Below are 25,157 nucleotides of genomic sequence, written 5' to 3'. Positions count from 1 at the left end.
GGTGAGGAGGTCTGGGGAGTTTCTCCGTACGCACAGGCATCTGGATGTGCCTTTCACTGCGTGCTGATGGGCAGTTTCTGGGAAGAGTCAGATGGGCGTGGGTCCCGCTCCCATTGTCAGGGGCGCCTTCGGCGTCGTGTAGGGCTCTAGCAGAGGCGATGGGAGCGCTGGTGGGCTTTAGAGAACTCAGTAACATTCTGATCTCGTGTGATGGCCGTCTGGGTCAGAGCTTCAGCAAGCCTCTCGCCAAAAGGGATTGGTTATCTCCAAGGTCCTTCTTTCATATAAACACAGTCCCAGGTGTCATCCCTGAGGCTCAGAAGAGCTCAGCCCGCCCCCCCCCCCCCCCCCGGCCACACAGCCATGACGACAGGACTTTATGGTTTGGCCAGGGGCCTGCAGGGTGAGGTTGCCACCCGGAGCCTCTGTGGCATTAAATATGCTCATTAAACAGAAATACTTGCTAACTTAGTAAGATGTGACTTGGTATCCTGCTTCATTTACATGCTGGTTATCAAAAAACGTATTTGTTAGTCATTTCTCTGTCCTCTGTAAAATGTCTCGTTAATTCGCTCTGCCCATTTAACCTTGGTTTTATGTTTTTTTCCCCTCAGTCTGCATAGTGTTTTATATATTAGGTGTACTAAACCTCTCCGGCATTTTCCTAGTTTGTTTACCTTTTTAAAAAAATATGTATTTTTATTGATGTCAGAGAGGAAGGGAGAGGGAGAGAGAGATAGAAATATCCATGATGAGAGGAATCATTGGTCGGCTCCTGCTGCACGCCCCCCATTGGGGATAGAGCCTGCAACCCGGACATGTGCCCTGACCGGGAATCAAACCGTGACCTCCTGGTTCATAGGTCGATGCTCAACCCCTGACCTACACCAGCTGGGCTCTGTGAAAATGTTTTTTTTAATTTGTTGTTTTGTTAAAGAAACAGAAATTATTCTTCATCTTTTTACCCGCAACAATGATTGATAAACTCAGGGTCTGTTCATATACTTTCTGTGCATTAAAAGGCAAATAGGAATGGCCCTCCCACCTGCTGAGGGTTCAGAGCGGCTGCTGTATTTGTGGAAACGCTTGGCTGTCTGAGGGTGGCCCTGTGTGGGAGCTGCAGCCACCTCCCGCCCTGGTCCCTCCCGCTTCAGGCCCTGTGCCGGCTCGGGTGTGCCCTTTCAGGCGGTCCCTCTCCCAGGGAACGGTGCCAGGGTGCCACGGAGCTGGCACAGCCAGGGCTCGGCTGTGCTTCCCGAAGGACGGAAACCAGTGCAGCGAGAAACAAACAAAACTATTGCTCGACCTTTAAGGTCTTAGCCACGTTACCGCTGCGGCCACGAGAGTGACGATGACAGCAAGTAACCTGCTCCGCGACGTTTGGCATTTTGTTTATTGAGTCTCCTGCGTGCCTGCTCCATGCCGGGCGGGAGGGGCGTGCGGCAGAGGCGAGCGCCTGGAGGGATGTGCGTGAGCAGCAAGCCTGGCCCGTAGGTGCAGCGCAGAGCACGAGAGAGAAACACGCCGGGACACAGCGCTTTCAAAGGCCTCGGCTACCTGCCTTATCGTGTCTATGTTAGTGGACTAGCACTTATGCTTGCCAAGACATTTTCCAAAAAAAATGTCTTAATTTATCTGTCGTCCTTTATAGCTAACAAAATAAGAAGATAGAGCTGCGTTTCCATGGCCGGCGGTGAAACATTAATTATGTAAAATGCTGATGGTCGTGGGAGTTTTCCACATCCCAATGATCAGACAAATGAGCCCCGGAAATAATTTGCTGCTATTTAGAATATCAGTGCACTAATCAACCCTGCCTCGTGAGCTAAACTGCTATTAACAAATGGAAACGACAGGTCGATATTTGCCATAACGAAGCCTATATTGGTTCCACTTAAATTTTGCAAAAGTACGCGAGAGAATGTTCTGGCATGTGCTCCCTGGTCTGGGCAGGAAACTACCACCTAGTAGGTCTGATTTATCTGTGTACGGCCTCCTCCTGGCGTCTTCCTCACTCAAGGTGTAGAGAAAGTCATTGTTCTTAAAGGGCAAGGTTCCCGGTGGTTCAGGGCCCGGCCCTGGAGAGAGTCTGTTGTGTGAGGCTGAGCTCCGCCGCTCACCAGCATGGGTGCGAGTTGCTTGGCCACGCGGTGCCTCCGTTTCGTCGCCTGCGCAAGGAGGAGGGTGTTGTAAGGATGAATGTCTGGTTGCGTGGCCGCCGCTGCTCCTCCCTCCCCTCACTCCTCTGTTATTAGTATCACGCTCGCTATTAAAGACCTCTCCCAATGTGCCTAGAAACCCATGGCGATCTGTGCAAAGGGTAGCATTGCCATGTGCCTGGGCGTTGCCCAGCTTAGAGATCCCATGAGAAACACTCCCCAGCTGCAAGAAATGTGCACACGTCTCTGTGGCAGACTCCCGCCCTGTTTTCCAGAACTGGCCACTGCCTAGAAGCGGTGCTCAAACAGCTAAGGAAACGAGGAGGAAGTCCTTTTTAAGTAGGCATTCAACACGGCGAGTCTAGACAGGAAGCCAGCAGGCTGTTGATTTTACATGATTGCCATAGAACTGAAGATCAAGAGAGAATGAGCGTGTTTTCATAGCTCACCTGCAGTAAAAGTGAATACTCACTTTAGAGGTGGGGTCTAGCCTAAGGTGACTAGATTTTAACATTGGTAAAGCGGGACACCATTGATGGGGGGGGGGGGGGGGAATTCTTGATTAAAAATTTGGTCTATATGGAGCAACAAAAATTTTCATAGAACGCAAAAATAGTATTGTAATATGTTTTTTAAAATTTCAACATAAGTACAATTTACAAATATAATAAATAAAAAATTATGTATAGTATTATTTTATTCTTTGGCATATTTCTCATTTGAGTGAATTTTTTTTAGTAGATTGCTGTCGTTGTTTAAAAGGTCATGAATTTGCCTTAACGTAAGTCGTAAGTGTCACTTTCAAGGCCGGCGCTAGACTTTTTGCCGCCACTATAAAATATAAATAATATGAGTACTGTCTGCTAAATTCAAGAAAATGTATGTATTTATGAAATAAATAAATAAATTACTTACCTAAATTATCTGAATAGCTGATTTGTAATGACATCACTTGTTTAACTAGCTTACTAGCACACAGTACGATGTGTATCGTCTGAGAGACAGTTATAAAATGTTTTCGTCGTTGCCAATCCCAAAAAATGCCATTGTTCATTAAGTCCAAACAATGGTGGTCGAATTCTAACAACTGATCAACAATGCGAACTTTGATAAGCAGTTCTCGATAATCAGTTCTCAACAATTATTTGTTATTATTAAAGTTTAACATTATAAAATTAACAAAAATAATATAAAACTCATATCCTGGCTAAATAGCCACATGGCCGCCCAAAACCGTATATTCCCTTCCTGTTCTCCCGCCGTTCCCTAGCTTGTCATGCATTCTTTCCAAAAATCGGGACTTTTTTAAAACGCCGCGGGACGTGGGACAAATTGTTAAAAATCGGGACTGTCCCGCCAAAAGCGGGACGTCTGGTCACCTTAGTCTAGCCTGACCACCGTGGCTCAGTGGTTGAGCATTGACCTATGAACCAGGTGGTCCGATTCCTGGTCAGGCATATGTCTGGATTGCGGGCTCGAGCCCCAATAGGGGACATGCAGGAGGCAGCCGAGCAATGATTCTCTCTCATCATTGATGTTTCTGTCTCTCCCTCTCCCTTAGTCTCCGAAATCAATAAAAATATATTAAAAAAGAAGAAGAAGGGTCTTTATTTATGTTATTCAATTAACTTTCACATGTCTGAGCAAACACCAAGATAACTATGGCTAAGATAACTGTGGCTATTTTGAAATTGGGTTGTTTGTCTTTTTATTACTGAGTTGTAAGAGTTCTTTATGTATTCAGGGTACAAGTCCCTACAAGAGATATGGCTTGCAAATATTTTCTCCTATTTTGTGGGCTGTCAGTTTGACTTTCTTGATGGTGTCCTTTGAGAAACAAAGATTATAATGTGACCAAATCCAATTTATCTCATTTTTTCTTTTGTTACTTGATGTTTTGATGTCGTAGTTTTATCTAACTTAAAATCACAAAGATTTCCTCTGGTTGGTAGTGTTCTGTGAATGCCAGTCAGGTTTTGCTGGTGTTTGCGGTTGTGCAGGTGCATTTTGGGTAATGCCCTTTCCTTCTTCCCCAGCGGATGAGTTGATCAGTCCTAAAGACATCGATCCTATCCAGCGCTACGTCCCGCTACAGAGCCAGCGAAACGTGAGCATGAGGTTTTCCAACCAGGTAAGAAGGCCACCACCTATTCCCTAGCTCGGCTCCTGCAAAGACATTGGCAGCTTAACTGACGGAGAAAGTTTATTCCAAATGTGGTTTTTATTGCTCCTTCCGAGGCAAGGCTTCTCCCTCTTCCGGGCAGTTAGGATTTGCGTGTTTGTATGTCAGCTATTCTTTAATTTGATTGATTTATTTACTTTATTTTTAAATCCTCACCCTCGGACATGCGAGGGTAGGAGAGAGAGAGAGAGAGAGAGAGAGAGAGAGAGAGAGAAACATCAATGTGAGAGAGACACATTGATCGGTTGCCTTCTCTACATGCCTTGACTGGGAATTGAACCAGCAGCCTTTTGGTGCACAGGACAACGGTCAGCCGACTGAGCCACACGGGCTGGGGGACTATACTTTAATTTTAAAAATGACTTGGGGTCCAGGGCTGGCTGTGAAGGCGGAAGTGTGAGCCAGAGGTGTCAACGAGATATCTTCCCGAAAACGTCCTCCTCACAGGGGTTATGTGGAAGGTGTCCCGAGGGTTTGAGAAGATGCAGGGTGAGTGGGGGAGGGGCAGGGGGTGGGTGCCTGGAAAGGCCTGAGCGGGGCCTCTCAGCGCTGCAGCTCGGGGCGGGCCGAGGGGCTGATGGTCAGTTCCGTTGCTTGCTCTCCTGTTGGGCGGAGGAGGTTCTACATTCTGCAGTTATTCCTGTGGATTCAGACTATGTTGTATCAACAAAGTGAATGTTTGCAGAATCAGCAAGATTGACTGTTAACTTGAGCAAACCCTCAAGTGGTAAGCGACAGCAGTAATGAGGGCTGTTGAGATGAGATGCTGTGGACTGCGGAGACGCCTGAGGGACGGGAGCGGGTCTGCGTGGCCGGGTCAGCCAGTGGGCGCTTACCTACTAGAGCAGCAAGGTCGCTCTCACAGAAGTTGGGGTCACACAGTGTACATGCCCCTTTATTGTCTTCCCATGGACTTTTCCTTCCCTAGAGAGTAGAAGGGAATGGGGGAGGGGTGGGAGAAAAGAGAGAGAAACAGTGATGTGAGAGAAACATAGTGATTGTTGCCTCCTGCCTGCACCTGGAAGGAGGTAGGGGATCAAACCAGCAACTGAGGTCTGTGCCCTTGACCGGGAACGAAACCCATGACCCTCGGTCCTTTGGCCCACACTGTAACCACTGAGCCAGACCGCCTGGGCAGTGCTGCTCCTTTTAGTTTAAAAAACATGCATGTGGGTGTGCACGCGTGCGTACACACACACACACACACACACACACACACACACACACACACAACTTGTTTGATGAGAGGAAGGGAGAGCCACCCAGACCCATGAGGCTCTGTCACACTCTCTCTGAGCCTCTGATTGTTTCCCACAAAACACGCGATGACCTGAGTGGGTGATGGGCAGCAGCTGTTTGGAGGCGGCTACCTAAGTGCTGAGGTTTCTCAGGGTACAGGTCCCTGTGTCAGTGCGCAGGAGGCGAGTCTCCGGGCCCCGGGGCTCCGCCCCCAGGCGGGACGGGCTCTGTCTCCACTCCCTGTGCGGACAGGGCAGCGCACCTGCAGGGGTGGTGATGCCCATGAGTGAGGGTGTGCGAGGAGGAGGGAGGAACCCGGCGGGAGTGGGTGTGAAGGTGGGGAGAGCTGGACTTTGACACAAAGTCAGGAAGGCTGACTGCGTGTCCTGTTGTCTGGGAGGAAGGGCACAGAACTGGCCAGAACTGGTCTGCAGACCTGCAGGGCCCGCCGTGGCACGCCTGGGCCAGGGCTCCCACCGCCATTGCGTGCAGCTTGTGCATCTGTCACATTGTCTCTGGGTGTGATTTGTAGATCTGGGCACTGCCGTCGTGGGCTCCCAGGACCTGGTTACGGGTACCCTCGGAGCGATGGCGTGGCCACTGCCCGGAGCCAGGCTGCGGGGAGTGACAGGGACTCAGTGGTGGAGACCGGGCTCACTAGGTGAGTTTGCCGCAAGCAGAGGGGGCCAGCCTCTCCATTTAGTCGATTCCTCTGCAGCTCCTACAACATGGACTTACCCTGCGTCCCTTTGTTGTTCTTGTTTCAGAGCTCCTCACGGCTTTTAAAGGTTTACGAATCTTAGGCGATTTAAGGAAATTTTGCACGAGGCTCCGCTTTATTTGGTTCACTTCATTCTAATGCCCTCAAATAGTTTAACCAATTTGAGACAATTTCTACTTAAAGGATTAAAAACACACACGTCACTTCATTAGCTTGGCAAAGAAAGGAAGAATCTGCATGGGACGAAGAGCCAGGTTTCCCTGCAAGCACGGGGTGAACTTGAGCACTGAGCAGAGGTCCCGTGGTTGTCACGATAAAACAGAACGACAGTCAAGGCGCCAAACACGCCTCCGTGAGCCTACTCACCCCCCTCCCCCCCCAGCCCCAGAGGTACTTGCCAGGCGTGTCTCTGTCTTTAGGGGAGAAGAGCCTCCTGTCAATCAGTGTTTACCCGGAGCCAATGGGAAGGACACGCCGGGTCAGAACCACCCAGAACTGAGGAACGTTAACCTGGCAGCCTAAAACAACGGCTTACTGATGGCACCGTCCCAGCGGCCCCCTGGGCTTCTTAGAGGAGCAGTTCCAATAGCCGCGGGAGGGCGGTGACGGGGCTCACGTGGTCATGGCTCCCGAGGCCGGGGCTGGAGTGAGGGGGAGGCAGGACGCCAGGCTGTGGTGCAGCACCAAGGAGCACAGGGAGCGTGGTGGCTGCTGTCGTTTTAACAGATGCCTCGGGCCTCCACGCCCGCCCCTGCGGCCCCCGAGCCCACCGCACGCCGGGCACCTTCCTCCGAGGAAGCACCACACCTGCTCATAAATAGAGGCCACTTGCCTGGGCTCCTTTCTGCTCGTTTTGGGTCTGTTAACAGTGTTTAAAGGTCTGTGAGTCTCTGAAGAAAACCTCTCCGTTGAGCCTCTTGTAGCTCCCCCTTAGCGATCCTAGTCCCAGGGCGGCCTCCTAAAGGGGGGCGGGGCTGTGGGGGCCCCTCCTGAGGTCCCGGGAGACTCCCAGGGAGTGTCGGTTGTCTTGTGAGTAGAATATGAGTATTTTGGGCGAGTGAAGCAGTATTTTACGTTTATGGTTTAATTATCGTGATGGAACAGGTCACGTGTGCTGAAACACCCTGAGGCAATTCGGGTTCCCGGTCATCATTTTTGCAACACCCCAGCTTTGAGCCTGAGAAGTGCGTTTAATAGGCCAATTAGAGCAGATTGAGCGGCTCTGCAGTCTTGGGAGGAAAGGCAGGTAGGAGAGGGATGCGTTTTAATCGTCAGAACTTGTTTTCCAAGCTCCAGAGCCTGGACGGAAGCCAGTGTTGATTGGTAAATCGCACACATATTTACCTGGGGCTCCAGCTCTGTGGGCGCTGAGTTCCTTCTGTGGGTGGAGAGTAGGCGAAGGGCCCCGGTGGGGCTCGGAGGCCTACGCTCGTTAGGTGGAAGGTTTGTGGATGGGAGCTTGCTGAGCTGCTGGCTTTTTACAGTGAGCGTTCTTCAGCCCCTGTAGCCCCCAGCCCCCACGTGGTGCCATGGGTGTGGGCACTTCAGAGCTGGTGCCCGGTCTGCCAGGCAGAGGGAGAGAGCAGGGTCTAAGCAGTCCTGCGAGTCCAAAGGAAACCAGGTCGCTGGCCAGGAGCTGCAGTGCCCTCCTGGGGCTGCCCCGGGGTTGCCGTCCAGCCCACGCACTCCTCGCCCTTAGGTCGGAGCCCTCATTCCCGCAGACTCAGTGACCGCCCGTCTGAGCTCACCCCTCCTTCTGATGCAGCAAATACTAGGTTTCACCCGAGAGAAATGAGGCTCGATGTTTTGATTTCTCGTTAGAAATCTCATTGGGCCTCTGAATAATTCATTTATTTTCTCACCCTTTGGAGTAACATGAACTGTTAATGTTTTTATCAAATAGAAATAGAATTTATAGCTCTAGCCGGTTTGGCTCAGTGGATAGAGCGTCAGCCTGCAGACTGAAGGGTCCTGGGTTCAATTCCGGTCAAGGGCACGTACCTTGGTTTCGGGCTCCTCCCCACCGGGGCCTGGGTTGGGGCTCCTGCAGGAGGCAACCAATCGATGTGCTTCCCTCACATCAGTGTTTCTCTCTGTCTTTCCCTTTCTCTTAAAATCAATGGAAAAAATATCCCCGGGTGAGGATTAAAAAAAAAAAAAAGAAAAAGAAATAGAATTTATAGCATTTGTAGCACATATTTATTTTTGTTGGGTTGTTACAGCATATGTTCATTTAATCACGCGGGAGTCTGCCTGAAGTGGCATTTTCACTGCGAGCCTGGGGGTCAGGCCTTTGGCCACGTGGGTTTCGCTGCTGACGCGCATATTCTGTGCTCCTGGCCTTCCGTGCCATGCACATCCCAGCGGCACCCGCAGCCCCGCAGAGGCAGTCCTGGCGGGGCGGGCCGTGGACAGCGCGCTGCGGGAGTGGGGGCTCGTCACTGTGAAGACATTGTCTGTGCCTGGTGTCCTCAGAGCTGCCTGACGCTGGGACTCCTGGAGCTTCTGCATGCTCCCTGTGAGTCACGTGAGGCCCGATGCCTCAAATGCATCAAATGCGCCAGAGCCAGGCTCCGTCACCCCAAACAGAAGCACGTGCCCAGCACTGGCTCTGAGGAGAGCCGTGAGCCTCAGCTGGTACTGGAACCCTAAGTGTTGTCAGCCAGGCCGGTCCTCCCCCACGTGGGAGCCATACCTTAGAGCAGTGGTCGGCAAACTCATCAGTCAACAGAGCCAAATATCAACAGTACAATGATTGAAATTTCTTTTGAGAGCCAAATTTTTTAAACTTAAACTTCTAACGCCACTTCTTCAAAATAGACTCGCCCAGGCCGTGGTGTTTTGTGGAAGAGCCACACTCAAGGCGCCCAAGAGCCGCATGTGGCTCTCGAGCCGCAGTTTGCCGACCACGGCCTTAGAGCAAAGCTATTCTGATGCACCAGGAGCCAGAGGAAGACGGCCTCACAGGCCGGGAGTAGTGTGTGCGTTACGGTGTCAAACGCATAACTCCCCTCCCAGCCATTTTCTCACAGAGAATACACACAGGGGTTTTTGTCTTTAGCTCCTCCTCTTCCCCTCAGAGGTAAGTGGTGGAAAATGGCTCTCCGGCCCCAAGCTGCTCTCAGGCATCATTCCAAAGAGCCCCGACGGCTCACCTCCCCGGGCGGGGAGCTGGATGGCTCCCTCCTGTTCCGTGACTGCCTGCTCGGCAGGGGGACCAGTGGGCAGCGAGAGCAGGAGGGGCGGCCACGCAGGCCAGCTCGTGCGTCCTCTCACTGAACCTGAAGACGTTAACGCTGCCGGACGCCCACAGCCGCGGGACCGGGTCTTCTCAGTCGCGCCCCCTTTCTGTGTGGCAGGGCCCCCTGGAGAATGACCTGGTGGTCCACGTGGCGCTCATAGCGGAAAGCCAGCGGTAGGGAGCGTGGAGGGGCGCGTGCGCCGTGGGGGCCGGGCGGGGGCCGGCTGCTTTCCCTCCCGATAGTGAGGCTGGTGGCAGAGGTTCCGTGCAGAGGCCGCTCGGCCCGGTTCAAGGACGTCATGCATGCCCCTTTAAGTGCAGGGCCACATCCTCTTCAGGGTTAGTGATGTGAGTGTTAACCACTGTGACCAGCGCAGTGCTGCCTGGGGTGCAGTATTGAAACATGAGCGCACAGATTGGGGGGATCCCCCAATCCTGTGCCTGCCCCTCGCCCCCCGTTGGCCCATCCCCAGTGCTCCCATCTGATGTTCTGTGAGGACCCCCGGGCCCCCGGGTCCCAGGGCAGACGGCGCACTGCTCCACGGACAAATACAGCTGCTCCGAGCCAGGCCTCCTCGCCCTTAGGTTTCCACGCTGCTCCCTGGTGTCCCCAAGCCCCCCTCTCCCTGCCTGGTCCTCAGCCTCCAGGTTTTCCTCAACACGTACGGGATCCAGACGCAGACGCCCCAGCAGGTGGAGCCCATTCAGATCTGGGCGCAGCAGGAGCTGGTGAAGGTGGGTGCTGGCTCCCCACCGTCGCCCTGGGGCCCCCTTTTCCTGACTCCCGCAGGCCTCGTCCCAGCCTTTCCGTTCCTGCAGTCACATCAGCACTGAGATGTAGAGGAACGCCCGGGCAGCGCACAGATGATATCCGCGACCCACCCATGTCGGTGTCTGCACTCTGAGGCGTGTGGTTGCGTGCATCTGTGTGCTTCAGGAAGCTGTCCTGCTGCTGCTGCTGGTTTAGGGCCACAGGATACATCCTGCCCCTTGAACAGGCACCAAAGTTGCCCAAGGGGTTGTGAGAGTCAGCGGGGCCGTTTAGTTGTAGCATTTGGCTTAAACTTTAAAATAAAATTTATATCAGAAAAAGCAGTAAGACACTCCCACTTCGGTGAGAAGTGCTGGGCGGAGAGGACACCGGTGGCCTGTGCTTTACGTTAACTAGCGGACGCTGTGGGCACGGGCCTTTGTCTCGTGGTTCCCTTGTGCATCGGCCGAGCCAGGGAAGCTGACTGACGGTCCGGCTCTCACATCTCAGGGCCCAGAGTCCAAGTGGCCGCCGTTGGCTGGCTTGTGTGCCTGCAAGTCCATGGAACAAGGTCTCCCGCCGCTTCTCTGGAGAGAGAATAAAAGGAGCAGGAAGTGGCGGGGGTGGGGCAGGGGCAGGAGAGGAAAAGCACGCTCCTCGCCGGACTCTGTTAACACGTGTGTCTTACAGGCCTACTTCCACCTGGGCGTCAACGAGAAGCTGGGGCTCTCGGGGCGGCCGGACAGGCCCATTGGCTGCCTCGGCACGTCCAAGGTGCGCGGCTCCCGGGGAGGGTGGGCAGTCGCAGCACCACAGGCACGGCGTTTCTCATCCTGCCGTTCACATGCGCGCTTTGCTTCTCTGCTTCTATTTTAAATTATATTTTCATTGATTTCAGAGAGAAAGGAGAGGGTGAGAGAGATAGAAACATCAATGATGAGAGAGAATCATGGACCAGCTGCCTCCTGCATGCCCCCCACTGGGGATGGAGCCCACAACTCGGGCATGTGGCCTGACCGGGAATCGAACCCTGACCTCCTGGTTCATAGGTTGACGCCCAACTCCCGAGCCACACCGGTCGGGCCTGAGTCATGATTTTTAGCAGCCCATCTCCTTAGTGGATATTTGAGACATCACAGAAGTCTTCTGGGAGGGAATGCGCACCCCCGCTCTGTTACTTCTGAGCGTAGACAGAGGCTCTCTGTCGTGGTGGAGGGACGGTCATGTGCTTATTCACACACCGAGCCAGTCAAGGGGCTTTCAGACGCCTTCATATTACGCATTTTTTACGAGTCTATTATGTGCTTACTGAGAATTGGCCATTAGTGGTCGTTTCTGCAGGACTCTGCGATGGTGCCTTTGCCTCGAGCTGGCTCTGTGTTTATTTGAGCGTCTCCCTGCAGATTTACCGCATTCTGGGGAAGACGGTGGTGTGCTACCCCATCATCTTCGACCTGAGTGACTTCTACATGTCCCAGGACGTCCTGCTGCTGATCGATGACATAAAGGTAGCTGAGCACTCTCACCCACAGGGCACAGCTGTTTCAGCTCATTTCCTCTTAGGTCCTGGTCCCCGACCCGGCACACTGCTGCCTGAAGGGGAGCCCCGCTCAGGCTGCAGGAGACGCCGTGGTCTGGGCGCCAGTGGGTCTGCTCTGCATAAGCTGTGTGGCTGCTCGGACGCCGTGGTCCTCTGGCGCCAGCGGGTCATCTCCTTTGGAACAAAGGCTGAGCTAGAAGTCATTTATTACGAAGAATGTCAAGGAAGACCTCAACGAACTCGTAGCCCCATTAGTTAAACCTCCTCCCTTTCCCGTTTCCACTGAGGACCATCGTGGCGTCTGGAGCCAGGCGGCCCTTGTAAAATGTTGGCCCTGCCATTTCCCAGCCGCGTGCCCTGGGGCCAGTCACTTCGCTCCTCGCGTGTGTTTTCTCATCATGATGGTGGATAAGCGAGCCGCTGTGGGGTCAGATGCGCTGGTGTGCGTGCCGCGCTGAGCGGCCGCCGCGTGAGCGTGTGCATGGCCCTGAGGGGGATGGGCACGTAGACACCGAGTGGAGGAGACCTTTCCCATTGCGGAAGGTCCGCGTGGGTTCAGTCCCGGCTGCCCACCTCTGGTCCCACTCGCTCACTAGCGCAGGGTGAGCATGAGCCTGCCTCCTCCCTGGGCCCCCTTGACCGGTGTTGATCAGGCCACACACCAGAGAAAGCACCCCTCGTCCCGGGTGTCTGGTTCTCTTCCCGAACAAAGTGTGCAGGCAGGGTGGTTCCCGGGAGCTTGTGCGCGCCCTGCTGTGTGCGTGTAGGTGCTGCACTCTGCCCTGGTTGTCGCTCACCCCAGGTTGGGCTGGGGGGGACCTGGGAATGGAGGGCTTTGCCGGCTCCCTGCCGCCCGGCTCGCCTGGGTGCACCCCGATCCGCCCTGTCTCCCCAGAACGCGCTGCAGTTCATCCGGCAGTACTGGAAGATGCACGGGCGGCCCCTCTTCCTCGTGCTCGTCCGGGAAGACAACATCAGGTGGGTGGGCGCGAGGAGGGGTGCCGCCGTCGCGCCGCGGCCCGGGACACGGGCCTCCTGAGCTCTCTGTGCCCCCGGCTGGCAGGGCGCGGGCGTGTGAGAAGGGCACTGGTAGGAGATGGTCCGATTCTCATTCTGCCGTTCACATGCGCGTTTTGCTTCTCCGCTTCTACTTCCAGGGGCAGCCGGTTCAACCCCGTGTTGGATATGCTGGCGGCCTTTAAGAAGGGCGTGGTCGGAGGGGTGAAAGTGCACGTGGACCGCCTGCAGGTAGCGTGGCGCAGTGCGGTTCTGTGTTCCTCCCGCACCAGTGGGTCATCTTTCAAACAAAAGCTGACCTCGCACATCATTTAGTTCTGACAGTTAGTCCAGTGAGGGAGCAGCGGCGTTTCTCCACGTTCATGCTGTGGAGGGCGCTGGTCTCAGGGCTTTATTCCTGCCGGCTCCTGTGCCTGCTGGCATCCTGTTCCCCTGACCCTCCCCGTCGCTGCTTGCCGTGGCTCCCAGCCTCCTTGTCTATTAACTCCAGTTAAACATTTCCCTTATGGGCTGTTAGTACAGAAGGGGGCCAAGCTAATATAACTAGAAAACATTAAATCAAAATTAATTTTCTTACGTTTTCAGTGTTAGTTATCAGCTTTGAGAATAAATGAATTCTTGACTCTTTCTTCTACCCACATTACAATCCAGTATCACACCGGTTTTCTCGCCTCTCAGATTCTATCAGAACCTAGCCGTCCCATCCTCTCCAGCCCCGACACTGTGGTCCAGGCCACCACCACCTCCCCTGGATCCTAAGAGTCCTCTCCTAAGTTCCTATTGGCCACAGACGGCTCCCTCCTCCTGCTCTCCCCGGCCACAGGCCGTCAGACGGCCCACGCCTTAGGCCTCCAGCGCCTTCCCCTCACCCGGTGAAGCCACGCCCTCTGGTCTGTGTGCTGTCCACCATGAGCTGCACCCAGCGATTCACAGGCTCTCTGCCCAGACAATTTCAGCATTTCTTGTTTTCTTTGATTTCAAATTATTTTTTAACATTTTAATAGGCAACAAATTTTATCTCAGCTTGAAAATGACCACAGCTCTGAGAGCAGAGAGAAGCACAGTTTTGTCGTGTTGCTGTCCTTATTCACTCTGACCTGTGGGCCATAGCTCAGTGTCTGGGCTCTGTTTCGGGGTGTGTGTGTGTGTGTGTGTGTGTGGCATGTGCAAACCTGTCTGATTTTAGAACGCCCACGTAAGAAATGGCTTCAGGGCTGCCTATAATGTTGGGTAAACCCATTGGAAGAATGCCATGGGGACAGTGAGGCGTGTGCACAGGTCACAGAGCTGGGCTTGACGAACTCACCCGCCGCCCGCCCTCCCGCCCCTCCAGACGCTGATATCGGGAGCGGTGGTGGAGCAGCTGGACTTCCTGCGCATCAGCGACACGGAGGAGTGAGTCCCGGGGGTTCTGGTGTCTTTCCACATCACCTTGCAAGCGGAGGTCGTCGGAAACGTTCTCTGTTGGTTTCTAGGCTTCCGGAATTTAAGAGTTTCGAGGAACTAGAGCTCCCCAAACATTCAAAAGTCAAACGGCAGAGCAGCGCCTCCCAGGCCACGGAGCTGGAACTGCAGCCCGACGTCAGCCTGGCCGAGTGGAGGGCCAGGCCCACCCAGGACATTCTGCAGAAGCTGGAGGTGAGGCGGGCCCTGCCCGGGGGCCCGGGGGGAGGCCCGCAGCCCCATGGTCACCCCAGTGATCTGTGTTCCCAGGACTGCAGCGGCCTGGCCAGCCAGGTCATCCTGCTGGGCATCCTGCTCAAGAGGGAAGGGCCCACCTTCATCACCAAGGAAGGTAGGGGCGCGTCGGAGGCGTTCCCAGCAGCGGGCCGCGCTGCCGCGAGCTTCTGCAAACGCGTGGCCAGTGCCCACCAGACTCACCAGTTATTTCCTTGATCTCTTTTAAACGTTTAAGTGGGCAACGTCCATGCATGCCGCCTGGCCCGCCGGTGGGAGGAGTGAGCCCCTCCTGGCTCAGGGACGCGGGGTTTCTCTGATTGTCTGCATGGCCTTGGAGCCGGGCTCTGTGTGACTCTCAACCCAGTTGCTCCCGGGTAGTGTCTGTTTCCAGTTCTATTTTCTGTCTGTTTTCAAGAACAACACTGAATTATTGTAGCTGCAAACACTAGCCGCCCCGCGGCCCGCAGCAGCCACGTGGGTGGAACCGGCACGGGATAGGGTTGTGCTCTGAAGATGAACAGAAATACGCCACTTCTGTGGTGTCCACCACTCTGCGTTCACGGGGAGCCCGTTACCCCGGAACCCACATTTGTGCGTTGAGTCGCAGCTCTCAGGAGCCTCTGAGTTCTCCATCATGGTCTGCTTCGGGCTTTTTCCAATGAGCACAAAGCAGGATGCATTTCACGTGGGTGTTGTCTAGCTGCTCAACGTTTTGGCTCAGCTGGGGCATGTTGCTTTGGTTGGAACTGGAAATTGAGTCAGAATTTTAAACATCAGTGTAATTAATAAGATTTACAGTTTTGGTAGTGAACTAAACATAATCGCTTATTCACATAAGGTGATTAGTTTTTGCATTGTAGCTAAGAGCTAACCTTCTTGATATTATACATGCGAATTGAATGCTTTTAATTTTCTTAACTAATTAAAGGCAGAAGAACTTTAGGCGAATTTCAAACAGAATCCCTCATTTCTAATTAGTATTGAAACTATAAGTATAAGCAGAATCCCAAGTATATTGAGGACATTCACTGACATTTACACTTTAAAACAATAGGATTTCATAAAAGCAAGGATTTCATTAGGAACCTGGACTCCAGAATGGTTATTTCAGTAGTGCTTTAAAACAGAACAATATTTATGTAAATAGTTTATCATGAAAATGCTGAGGGAATACGTTTTTAAACCATTTTTGTAAACTTGGGAGTAATACTCATCCTTCACTTAGATACTTAAATGGTTTAAACCTGTAAAACCTTATGATGTAGTGAAAACCACGAGCATGTATAGAACCTGAATGTGATCGAATCCAATTAGTACAGAGCTAGAGAGGTAAGTTCAGGGTGAAATGATGACCCTACTGTTTACCCCAGTGGTCGGCAAACTCATTAGTCAACAGAGCCAAATATCAATAGTACAACGATTGAAATTTCTTTTGAGAGCCAAGTTTTTTAGACTTAAACTTCTTCTAACGCCACTTCTTCAAAATAGACTCGCCCAGGCTGTGGTATTTTGTGGAAGAGCCACACTCAAGGGGCCAAAGAGCCACATGTGGCTCGTGAGCCGCGGTTTGCCGACCACTGCTTTACCCTGTTCTTTTTGGTGCTCTGTCTCCTCACGTGGTTAATTCATTGACAAAGCAGACATGAGGCCCGACCACATGGGGACGGGCGCCAGAGAGCGCAGGGCGTGGCGTGGCATGTGAGCAGCAGCGCATACCCCTCCATTGTTTTGCTGAACAAATAAGTGAAGAATCTTATACAGGGTGCCCCCCCCCAAATGTATACATACTTTGAATAATTATTCATTCCAACGGGTTAAGTCTGAAAAGAAACAATATCAATTGAGCTATCAAAAACATATATGTATACATTTTGGGGAGACATCCTATATATGCTGAGTCTACAGCATTTGCTCAATTGGCTGTGTTCTGTGTTTTATTTTCTGCAGTGAATTAAAATAACATTTTTATGTGTTACAAACTTAAAGATTGCATGTTAATTAAGAAAAAATCGAGAAATACAGTACTCACTAAAAGCATCTGCCCAGACCAGCTAGCAGCAAGGGCAGGACCACGCTGTGTGTTTGGCTGCACATCACATGTGTCAGGCGGTGCAGACATGACGGACGAGGACGTACCAATTGTCGTGGAACAAAACAAAACGGAAATCCAAGTGGCTTTGAAGCGGAGAATAAATGTGTCGCATTGAACGAAAACCTCTTCTCAACATAGGCTCTCTTCCCCGATGCCCAGGTACCGTTTCCGATCACATCGAGAGAGTCTACAGGAAAGCCGGCAGCAAGAAGCTCTGGTTCGTACGCGTGTCCTTGTCCTTGTGTGTGCTTGGTGTGTTGTCATAGTCAGGGGCCTGGAGATGATGGGCTGGTCTCACAGATGCTGTTCCCCCTAATTCCCACTTCCCAGCGCCGCGGACAGCTCGTGGCTGCCCACACTCCACGGCACCCTGGCTCTCCCAGGAGAGTCACAATGTCTGGGATAGAGACTCCACGGGAGCAGCACCCGGGGATTGTTCACGGGGTGGCGTGTGCTGGACCTTGCCCCTCCTGGGGCCCAGCAGCGCATCAGGCTCTGCTCTGTCAGGAGCCCTGCCCGCTGCCGGGAGGCCGCGGCGGGAGAGCAGTGCTCCCGTCGGCAGCAGGCAGTGCTCCCACCACTTAGACGGAATAGGGCCCAGGGCCTGCCGTTGCTTCGTGAGAAATGACTAATGTGCTCTGCAGCGGTAGTCTCTTCCCAGGGGTTGAAACAGAAATGAGGTAAGTCGAAATAAAACAGTTTAAATTCACAGCAGGGCAGTTTGCCTAAATGCATGGCTCTCTGCATCTTGAAGCAATTCTAATAGCATTACCGGCAGAATCTAACATTTTGAAAGTAAGAGTATACATATATTTTTTTTTACGTGACCCATTATTTTCTAATTTGGTGGGAAAAAAGTCTCAAGATAAGTAAGAAACTCCCTTCACCTGAGTGAGCCTTGGGTTTCGAATCCCTGAAATCAGAGTATTGATAAACCAGTCTCTTGGCAGCCTTCCAGCTCTATGATTCTAACAGACATGCCATTCCAACCCGGAAGAAATAGTGCAGTAACCTGCGGGTAGACCCGCATTTCTCACTGTAGACCCTCAGCACGTGCGGCGTGCGAGCTCATAGACGCTGCCTTACAGCCAGTGGGGGTCCTGGGTGGCCCCCGATCTTCCTTTGGCTAAGCAGCCGGGTCTTCACTTGCCTTTTAGGTCAATGTCACACTGGCATCTCAGATAGGCCATTGGCCAGCAGACGGTGCTGACTATTATGTTGAAAAGAACAGGCTCCCGCAAGTTGTATTTACTGTATTTTCCCTTTTATGGCTTCGCACTGACACACCCAGGTTGGCGGTTCGCTCCGGGGCTGCATTTACCCGGAAATTTTCCTCCTCCATAGCCCCGCACATTACCACCTTACTGGTCCATGGGAAACAGGTAACACGCACAGCGTGCGGGCCACGGCTGCCTGAGGCGTGTGGGCTTCCTTGCATCCGAGGGTTGAACCTACCTGCTGGTCGAGTGTGTGGGTGACAGCTTTTCTAAACGTAGGGAGTGTCTGTCGCACTAACTTACCGGTTACTGACTTCCCTCTTACTGTTCCATCCGTACTGGGGTTAAGGAACGGGCCTGCTTTTTACAGGTCAGCTTTCACCAATATCCTGAACTTCAAGGAAACCTTTTTAAACCTATATTTTACTTTTTTTCATCTAAAAGTTCCACATGAATTTTCACTTTTGAGGGAGAAAAAAATCTCATGCATTGCATGTGCTGTGCTTTAAAAACAATCTGTTCTCCGAAGGCTAAGACTTTTGCAGAAATGTAAAAATAGCAGTGTGAATTCTTTCCTCCCACATTCTGGCTTCAGCTAAGAAAAATGCTGGTATTTCCTTGTAACACTTCCGAAACCCAGTACTCAGCGAGTCCCGTAAGCCAGGCATTCCGGTCCGAGGCCCCGAAGGACACACGGGTGAATGTGGTTGGTACCAGGAGCAGGTGACGGACAGCGTTAGACACCAATCTTTCCTTGCAGTCAGGGCTCCCACCAAATCCCTCCGGCCCCTCCCCCTCAGAGGCCTGTCAGGCTCCCTCCCCTCCTGGTTAAGCTGATAACGGCACCGATGACGCTGTGGCCGAGGCGAGGACGGGAGACCCTCCCTGTCCTGCAGGGTCAGTCCTGCGTCTGGGACAGGCAGCGGCTGGGCCCAGTGTCGTGGGCTCAGTGTCCCCGCAGGCCATGGGTGAGGCCCTGGTTGTGCGTATGTCTGCGTCCCCCTCGGGGGCCCCGGCACTCGTCACCAGCTTTGTGAACCTCTGGCCTGCTCTCTTCTTGCCCCCAGGTCGGTGGTGCGCCACGCAGCAAGCCTTTTAAGTAAAGTAGTGGACAGCCTGGCCCCGTCCATTACTAATGTGTTAGTACAGGGCAAGCAGGTAAGTGTCCGCCCTCAGACCCCCCCATCACCTCGCAGGGCCCCGGGGGGACCCTTGCTCTGAAATCTGGCGCCCTCGGGTCCTAGGCCTTCGTAGCCGCGTTGTTAGACTCTCGGGTGCGTCCACAGAGGGACCTTCCCCAGCACCTCGCCTCAGAGACAGTCACTTCTCTGCTCCTGCTGCACCGCGTTAACTCGAGGTCAGGGACGACGCCAACACAGAACATAGGGGGCCTGCTGAGCAGGTCATGGCGCAGGTCAGGACAGGCGGGCAAAGACAGGTGCACCGCGCAGGCCTCTCTCCCTCCCCTCACGTGAGATTCTCTCCCCTCGGGGCACACTGACTCCCAGGCCCTGTACCCTCTGGGCGCCCTCTCCCCTCCCCCTGCCAGCTCCTATCCGCTGCCCCTCCTCAGCTCTGGTTAGGTCTGCTCTGGGTCCTCCTGGCGGGCCTGTGACGCGCACAAGCTGCTCTGGACCGCAGTTCACTGACCATGGCTCTCACCGTGGCTCGCATGGCTGTGCACTGTCCGTGTGCCGCCTGGGCCGGCGCGAGTGGGCACTGGTGCCGTGGCTGCGTGGAGCTGGGGTGCGCCTGGGAATGGGGTGGCTGCATGGAGCTGGGGTGCGCCTGGGAGTGGGGTGGCTGCGTGGAGCTGGGGTGCGCCTGGGAGTGGGGTGGCTGCGTGGAGCTGGGTTGCGCCTGGGAGTGGGGTGGCTGCTCAGCTTCTGGCTGTGCCCTTGCGCTCTGGCTGCCTGGCGGAGTGAAAGCCTGTTTGCCTTCTTCCTCTTCTTGGGGAATATTGTGCTTTATGGTCGTTTCCTGGAAGTTAGCCGGGGCCCTAGTGAGCTTTAAAGTTAGGAAGGGCTTTAACTCTTCAATGAAATCAACCGGCTGCTCCTACGCAGGGCTCAGCTCATCATAACTGATGGGATTCATCCCGATCCAGCTCTGAAGCGAGAGCAGTTAGTTATTTAACCTGCAACGTTAGGAACAGCAAGAAGTGGCCGCAGCCTGGACGGCGGCCCTGTTGGTTGAGCATCGTCTCAGACACCAAAAAAGCTGTGCATTCGGTTCCTGGTCAGGGCACATGCCGAGGGTGTGGGTTTGATCCCCAGTCAGGGCGCGCACGGGAGGCAGCTGATCCATGTTTCTCACGTTGACGATTCTCTCTCCCTCTTCCTTTCTCTATCTATAAAATCAATTTAAAACAAGATGACAGTAGTAAGAAAACGCCTGAAAAGAAGCCATAGCACTTTCCTCATGTGATTGTTTCTGCTTTCTCCACATTGCTGAGAGGTAGCATTTCCTCCCCCCTGCGGGTACACAGACAAGGTCAGGGGGAGCGCCCGCGCCCTCCTCGCTGTAGTGCCGCTCCTGAAGGGAGCACAGGCGGGAAGCTCCTCCCTGGGCCCAGGCCCCTGTCCTCACCTGGGACGAGCGTTAATTTCACCACAGCTGAGAAGGCTTTGGAGATCTTTGAGGTCCTGGCATGAATTGGGGTTCAGCCGTCATTGCCTCTGGAGGCCCCATGTGCCTTCTGTGTGTTTTCTTCACTCGCTGGCATCTTCGTAAACGTATCGCACCCGGACTCATCGGTCGGTACCACTCGAGATGCAACAAGCCACAAGTTCTCAGTTTCCATCCAGCACGAAACTGGGGCAAAGGCCCCATACTCTGTTCTCCCCTCACCCCTGCAGACACAGGCCCCATACTCTGCTCTCCCCTCAACCCTGCAGACATGCCCCATACTCTGCTCTCCCCTCACCCCTGCAGACATGCCCCATACCCTGCTCTCCCCTCACCCCTGCAGACACAGGCCCCATACTCTGCTCTCCCCTCACCCCTGCAGACACAGGCCCCATACTCTGCTCTCCCCTCACCCCTGCAGACACAGGGCCCTGCTCTGCTCTCCCCTCATCCCTGCAGACATGCCCCATACTCTGCTCTCCCCTCAGCCCTACAGACACAGGGCCCTGCTCTGCTCTCCCCTCACCCCTACAGACATGCCCCATACTCTGCTCTCCCCTCACCCCTGCAGATACAGGGCCTCTGCTGTGCTCTCCCCTCACCCCTGCAGACATGCCCCATACCCTGCTCTCCCCTCACCCCTGCAGACATGCCCCATACCCTGCTCTCTCCTCACCCCTGCAGACACAGGCCCCATGCTCAATAGCACTTTCTGCTTTGAGTGTTCGTTACCACCCTCTGTGCTTTCTTGTTCTCTCTGTGGGCCGCCCCACGGACTCCCCTCTGCAGGTGAGAGAGCAGCCAGTATTTAGAACTCACGCGGTGACCTCCCCTTACCCTTGCAAAGCGGCAGTGTTGTTAGAAAGTCCCAGGGAACTGGAAGAGGAGGGAAGGACATCCTTCAAATGCTAAGTGTGTAGCCTACAGAAAGACGCCGCTCAATGTGCTCTGGGTTCTCCGGGGACTTGCCGGTGCTCCAGCCCTTCAGAGCAATTCCATCTTAATAGTTATTTATATTCCTCCCCTGCCCTCAGCCACTCACCTCCTCCCGCGAGCTGGGACCCCACCTGCCCTCCGCTTTCAGTCCACTCTGCACCCCGGGGCCCCGGTGGGAATCATGCTTTCAAAGGCATTTCCATCAAGGCAGGTGCAGCCGCCAGTCCCGAGCCTGGGCTTCTCTGGCCGCGTGGGCAGCTGGGAGATGGCTGCTAAGCTCCTTCTCTCCTAGGTCACGCTGGGCGCCTTCGGGCACGAGGAGGAGGTGATCTCCAACCCGCTGTCCCCGCGGGTGATCAAGGACATCATCTACAAGTGCAACACCCACGACGAGCGGGAGGCGGTCATCCAGCAGGAGCTGGTCATCCACGTCGGCTGGGCCATCGCCAACAGCCCCGAGCTGTTCAGCGGCATGCTCAAGATCCGCGTGGGGTGAGTCGTGCCCGCCGTGTGCCCCGCGGCCTCCATCACCGCCTCGCCTCTCTCCAAGGTCAGTCCTGCGGGGCGGGTCCTCCAGCGTGGCTTCCATCAGGCCCCGCCGGCAGTGAACCCGCCCGCGGGACGGTTGCTGGTCGGGTAATGATTTGATTTGCTGTCGTATATTGATTCGTGCTCGGCTTTTACATTGAGGTCGATCAAGCTGCTGACAGGCCCATTACTGTAAAGACCTGCGATCCAGGCTCTGTGCGCCGGGCCTGTCAGCAGCTGCCAGGGAGAGCCCCGAGGATGCGTGCTATCAGCCCGTGTCATCTCCGCTCACCTGCCTGCACACCCTCCACACAGCGACGGCAGGCACGGCCCCCCTCCCGCGGCCCCGCTGCCTCTGGGATCCCACGGGTGCCAGACTGTGACACTGCGTGCGCAGCCCAGCGGGGAGGGGAGGACACAGCTCTGAGGCCATTAGCGTGGCTGCGGCCCTCACAGGCCTTGACACTCGATGTGAGAGAAGGAGGGAGACCACCCTCCCTGTGCCCGTCTGGATCAGGCACTGGTCCCCTCCGCAGCCCGCCGCCCCCTCTGGAATGGCTTGGTGTGGGGCGTGCCGTCGCCCATTCACTTGATAGCAACCTGGGCGAATTCTTCTTAGCATCTCAAAATAGCTTCAGAACGGTTATGAAAAATTGTTTCTTTTATGAACCAGTGCATTCTTTTAAAAAATATTTTTATTGATTTCAGAGAGGAAGGGAGAGATAGAAACATCAATGATGAGAAAGAATCATGGATCGGCTGCCTCCTGCACGCCCCACACTGGGGGGTGAACATCCAACCCAGGCTTGTGCCCTGACCAGGAATCGAACCATGACCTCCTGGTTCATAGGTCGACGCTCAACCGCTGAGCCACGCCTCCGGGCGAATCAGTGCATTCTGATGGCATTTTCTCTTTTCAGAAAGTGTCAGCCTTGTGGTTTAGAGTGCTGTCCGATTCCATGCACGCTCGTTCCCCTGCTTGACGGGCCCGCTGGAAAGGAGCTTGCCGATGCACTCAGTGTGCTGCCCAGCCTCCGAGAGAGTGTTTGGGAGGAAAGGCTCATCCAGGCCCGTCCAGGAGCGGGTCCCCTCCCACCCTCTCCACATGCCCAGGAGTCCTTGTCCCCCAGTCAAACCCGATCCTAGGAAGGCTGATCTGGTCAGCCGAGCGCATCTGCCGCTTTCCCAGCTGCATGTCAGCGAGCCGAGCGTATCCCTGGGTCTTTGGACAGGAAGGGCCGTGCGCCTGGTTGATGTCCCCGGCCGGCTGGGGAGGGTAACAGTCTTCTGACCGTCCCTTCCCCCGAGAGAGCTAGCGCTGCCCCGGAGGACGCACCGAGTTGCTCTGAAACTAGCCGTGGCAGAAAGAAGGACTTGAACCCGGGGTCGTTCCCACCCATGCTTTCCTCTCCGCACCTGCGACAGCGTGGGGGCTGGCTTTCTGGGACGCCCATCAACAGGAAGGTAATGGCACTTGGGTGTGGGAACCAAGCCTCTGGAAACCCTCCCGGTGGTGGAGGCTCTCTGGGCGTGGCTCCCCGCCCCTCCCCGGCCCTCCCCTCGGGAGACAGTGCCTGGTGAGAGTGAAGGCCATGCTCAGCTGCTCAGCTGCTCTCTGTGGCTCAGTGCTCGCCTGGAGCGGGAGCGAGGGGGACGCACAGGACCTGCTGGCGAAGCTCATTCCCTGCCTCTCCCTAATGGTGTGTGCACCGCTGCTTCCCTCGGGCGCCGTGTTCTTTCCACTTTTCTTTGGTTTGCAAAGCTAGTTTATCTCAGTTCTTTCCTCAGAATACGGTAAATGAACAAAATGAGATAAAACTGTAAACATACTTATGAAAAGCTTCTCAGCCCCGGCCAGGGTGGCTCAGTGGTTGAGCGTCGACCCGTGAACCAGGAGGTCACGGTTCAATTCCCGGTCAGGGCACATGCCCGGGTTGTGGGCTCCATCCCCAGTAGGGGGCGTGCAGGAGGCAGCCGATAGGTGATTCTCTCTCATCACTGATGTTTCTATCCCCCTCTCCCTTCCTCTCTGAAATCAATAAAAACATATTTAAAAAAAAAAGGATAGTGTGACAGCTGTTCATGTGGTGGCCTATCGTGCCCGGTGGATGGGATCTCATGTGGCAAGATCCCGAGTTCTAACCCGATTTTCACGTTTACTGCCTCACCTCGTCTGCAAGCACAGCTGCGTGTTCAGCGGTCAGATCCCGTCACAGAGCCCTGATGGGAGTAGGTCTCTGGGCTCAGGAAGTTGTGTGGCCTTGTCTCCGCCCCTGGGTGGGCGGTGCTGAGAGGGCACCTGCCAGAAACCCAGGCTACTGCAATCCAGGTTATGGATCCGCTCTTCCCTGTTCTGTGTCAGGTGGATCATCCACGCCATGGAGTACGAGCTGCAGATCCGGGCCGGCGACCAGGCCGCCGTGGACCTGTACCAGCTGTCGCCCAGCGCCGTCAAACAGCTCCTCATGGACATTCTGCAGCCACAGCAGAACGGACGGTAACGAGGCCCTTGGCTCCCCGCAGGCCCCTCTGGTCCACAGTAACTCATGTTTGATACGTGTAGGAAGGAAGATGCCGGTAAGAAGTAAAACACCACAGTCACAGGGACAGTGCGGAGAGATGCAAATAAAAAAATCTGTCCTCAGCCGTCATTTGGTACTGACTGGAATTGGTACACTTTTCAGGTGTAGTGCACGAACGCTCCTTCACTTTCATTATTCTGTGCAGAACACAGCACTCCTTCCACCCCCTCGTTCCCTTTCTGAACCTTTGCAGCGTGCCCACCTCCTCCCCACGCGTGGGCGCGAAGGCTCGGTTTGGTAACGTTGTGAAGCGTGTGGCCTGTTCTCTGCCTCCCTGAGTAGACGGTTCACCTCTGCAGGCCGAACCCGTCCAGAGACTTGGCTTGTGCTGAGGGTAGAGTAAGGGCAAAGCGAACACTCGTGGATTGCATGGAATCGAAGAACATTTTTATGACAGAAAAGGCTTTCGTATGATTACTTAAGCTGCTCCTATGTGTTTAAATGAAACTGCCTTGGGTATTAGTCATTTAATCACAGGGTGAGATTTTTAACTTTGTAACTTACTAGTGAATACTGTTTTACCTGTTAAATTTTTTAAAGTCTGGGGATTTTCTCCTTTCCTACAAGCTTTTCCCTCTCTGAAATATTCAGTCCCCTCTGACACGGGCTCGGGTCTGCATCGCTGGCGGTCCTGGCTTCCTCTC

At 54.2% G+C, this 25,157-nt stretch overlaps 1 protein-coding gene across 3 annotated transcripts in view; it reads left to right on the top strand.

The window, feature by feature from the left end:
- The window catches only part of PHKB (phosphorylase kinase regulatory subunit beta), a 70,325-nt gene that overhangs the window by 40,750 nt on the left and 4,418 nt on the right, over positions 1–25,157 (top strand). For all 3 annotated transcript variants that reach the window (XM_028127007.2, XM_028127009.2, XM_054710340.1), the window contains 14 exons: positions 4,196–4,290; positions 9,661–9,716; positions 10,184–10,277; positions 10,984–11,067; positions 11,697–11,801; positions 12,729–12,811; positions 12,991–13,081; positions 14,184–14,245; positions 14,326–14,488; positions 14,564–14,645; positions 16,782–16,839; positions 18,907–18,997; positions 21,696–21,895; positions 24,294–24,428. In XM_028127007.2, coding sequence (XP_027982808.1) covers positions 4,196–4,290; positions 9,661–9,716; positions 10,184–10,277; positions 10,984–11,067; positions 11,697–11,801; positions 12,729–12,811; positions 12,991–13,081; positions 14,184–14,245; positions 14,326–14,488; positions 14,564–14,645; positions 16,782–16,839; positions 18,907–18,997; positions 21,696–21,895; positions 24,294–24,428 — 1,399 coding nt within the window. The remainder of the gene's footprint in view (positions 1–4,195; positions 4,291–9,660; positions 9,717–10,183; positions 10,278–10,983; positions 11,068–11,696; positions 11,802–12,728; positions 12,812–12,990; positions 13,082–14,183; positions 14,246–14,325; positions 14,489–14,563; positions 14,646–16,781; positions 16,840–18,906; positions 18,998–21,695; positions 21,896–24,293; positions 24,429–25,157) is intronic.

This window comes from Eptesicus fuscus, chromosome 21 (assembly GCF_027574615.1).
Source record: "Eptesicus fuscus isolate TK198812 chromosome 21, DD_ASM_mEF_20220401, whole genome shotgun sequence".
Lineage (NCBI taxonomy): Eukaryota > Metazoa > Chordata > Mammalia > Chiroptera > Vespertilionidae > Eptesicus > Eptesicus fuscus.
Note: the sequence above shows the minus strand (reverse complement) of the source record. Positions and strands in the feature narration are given on the sequence as shown.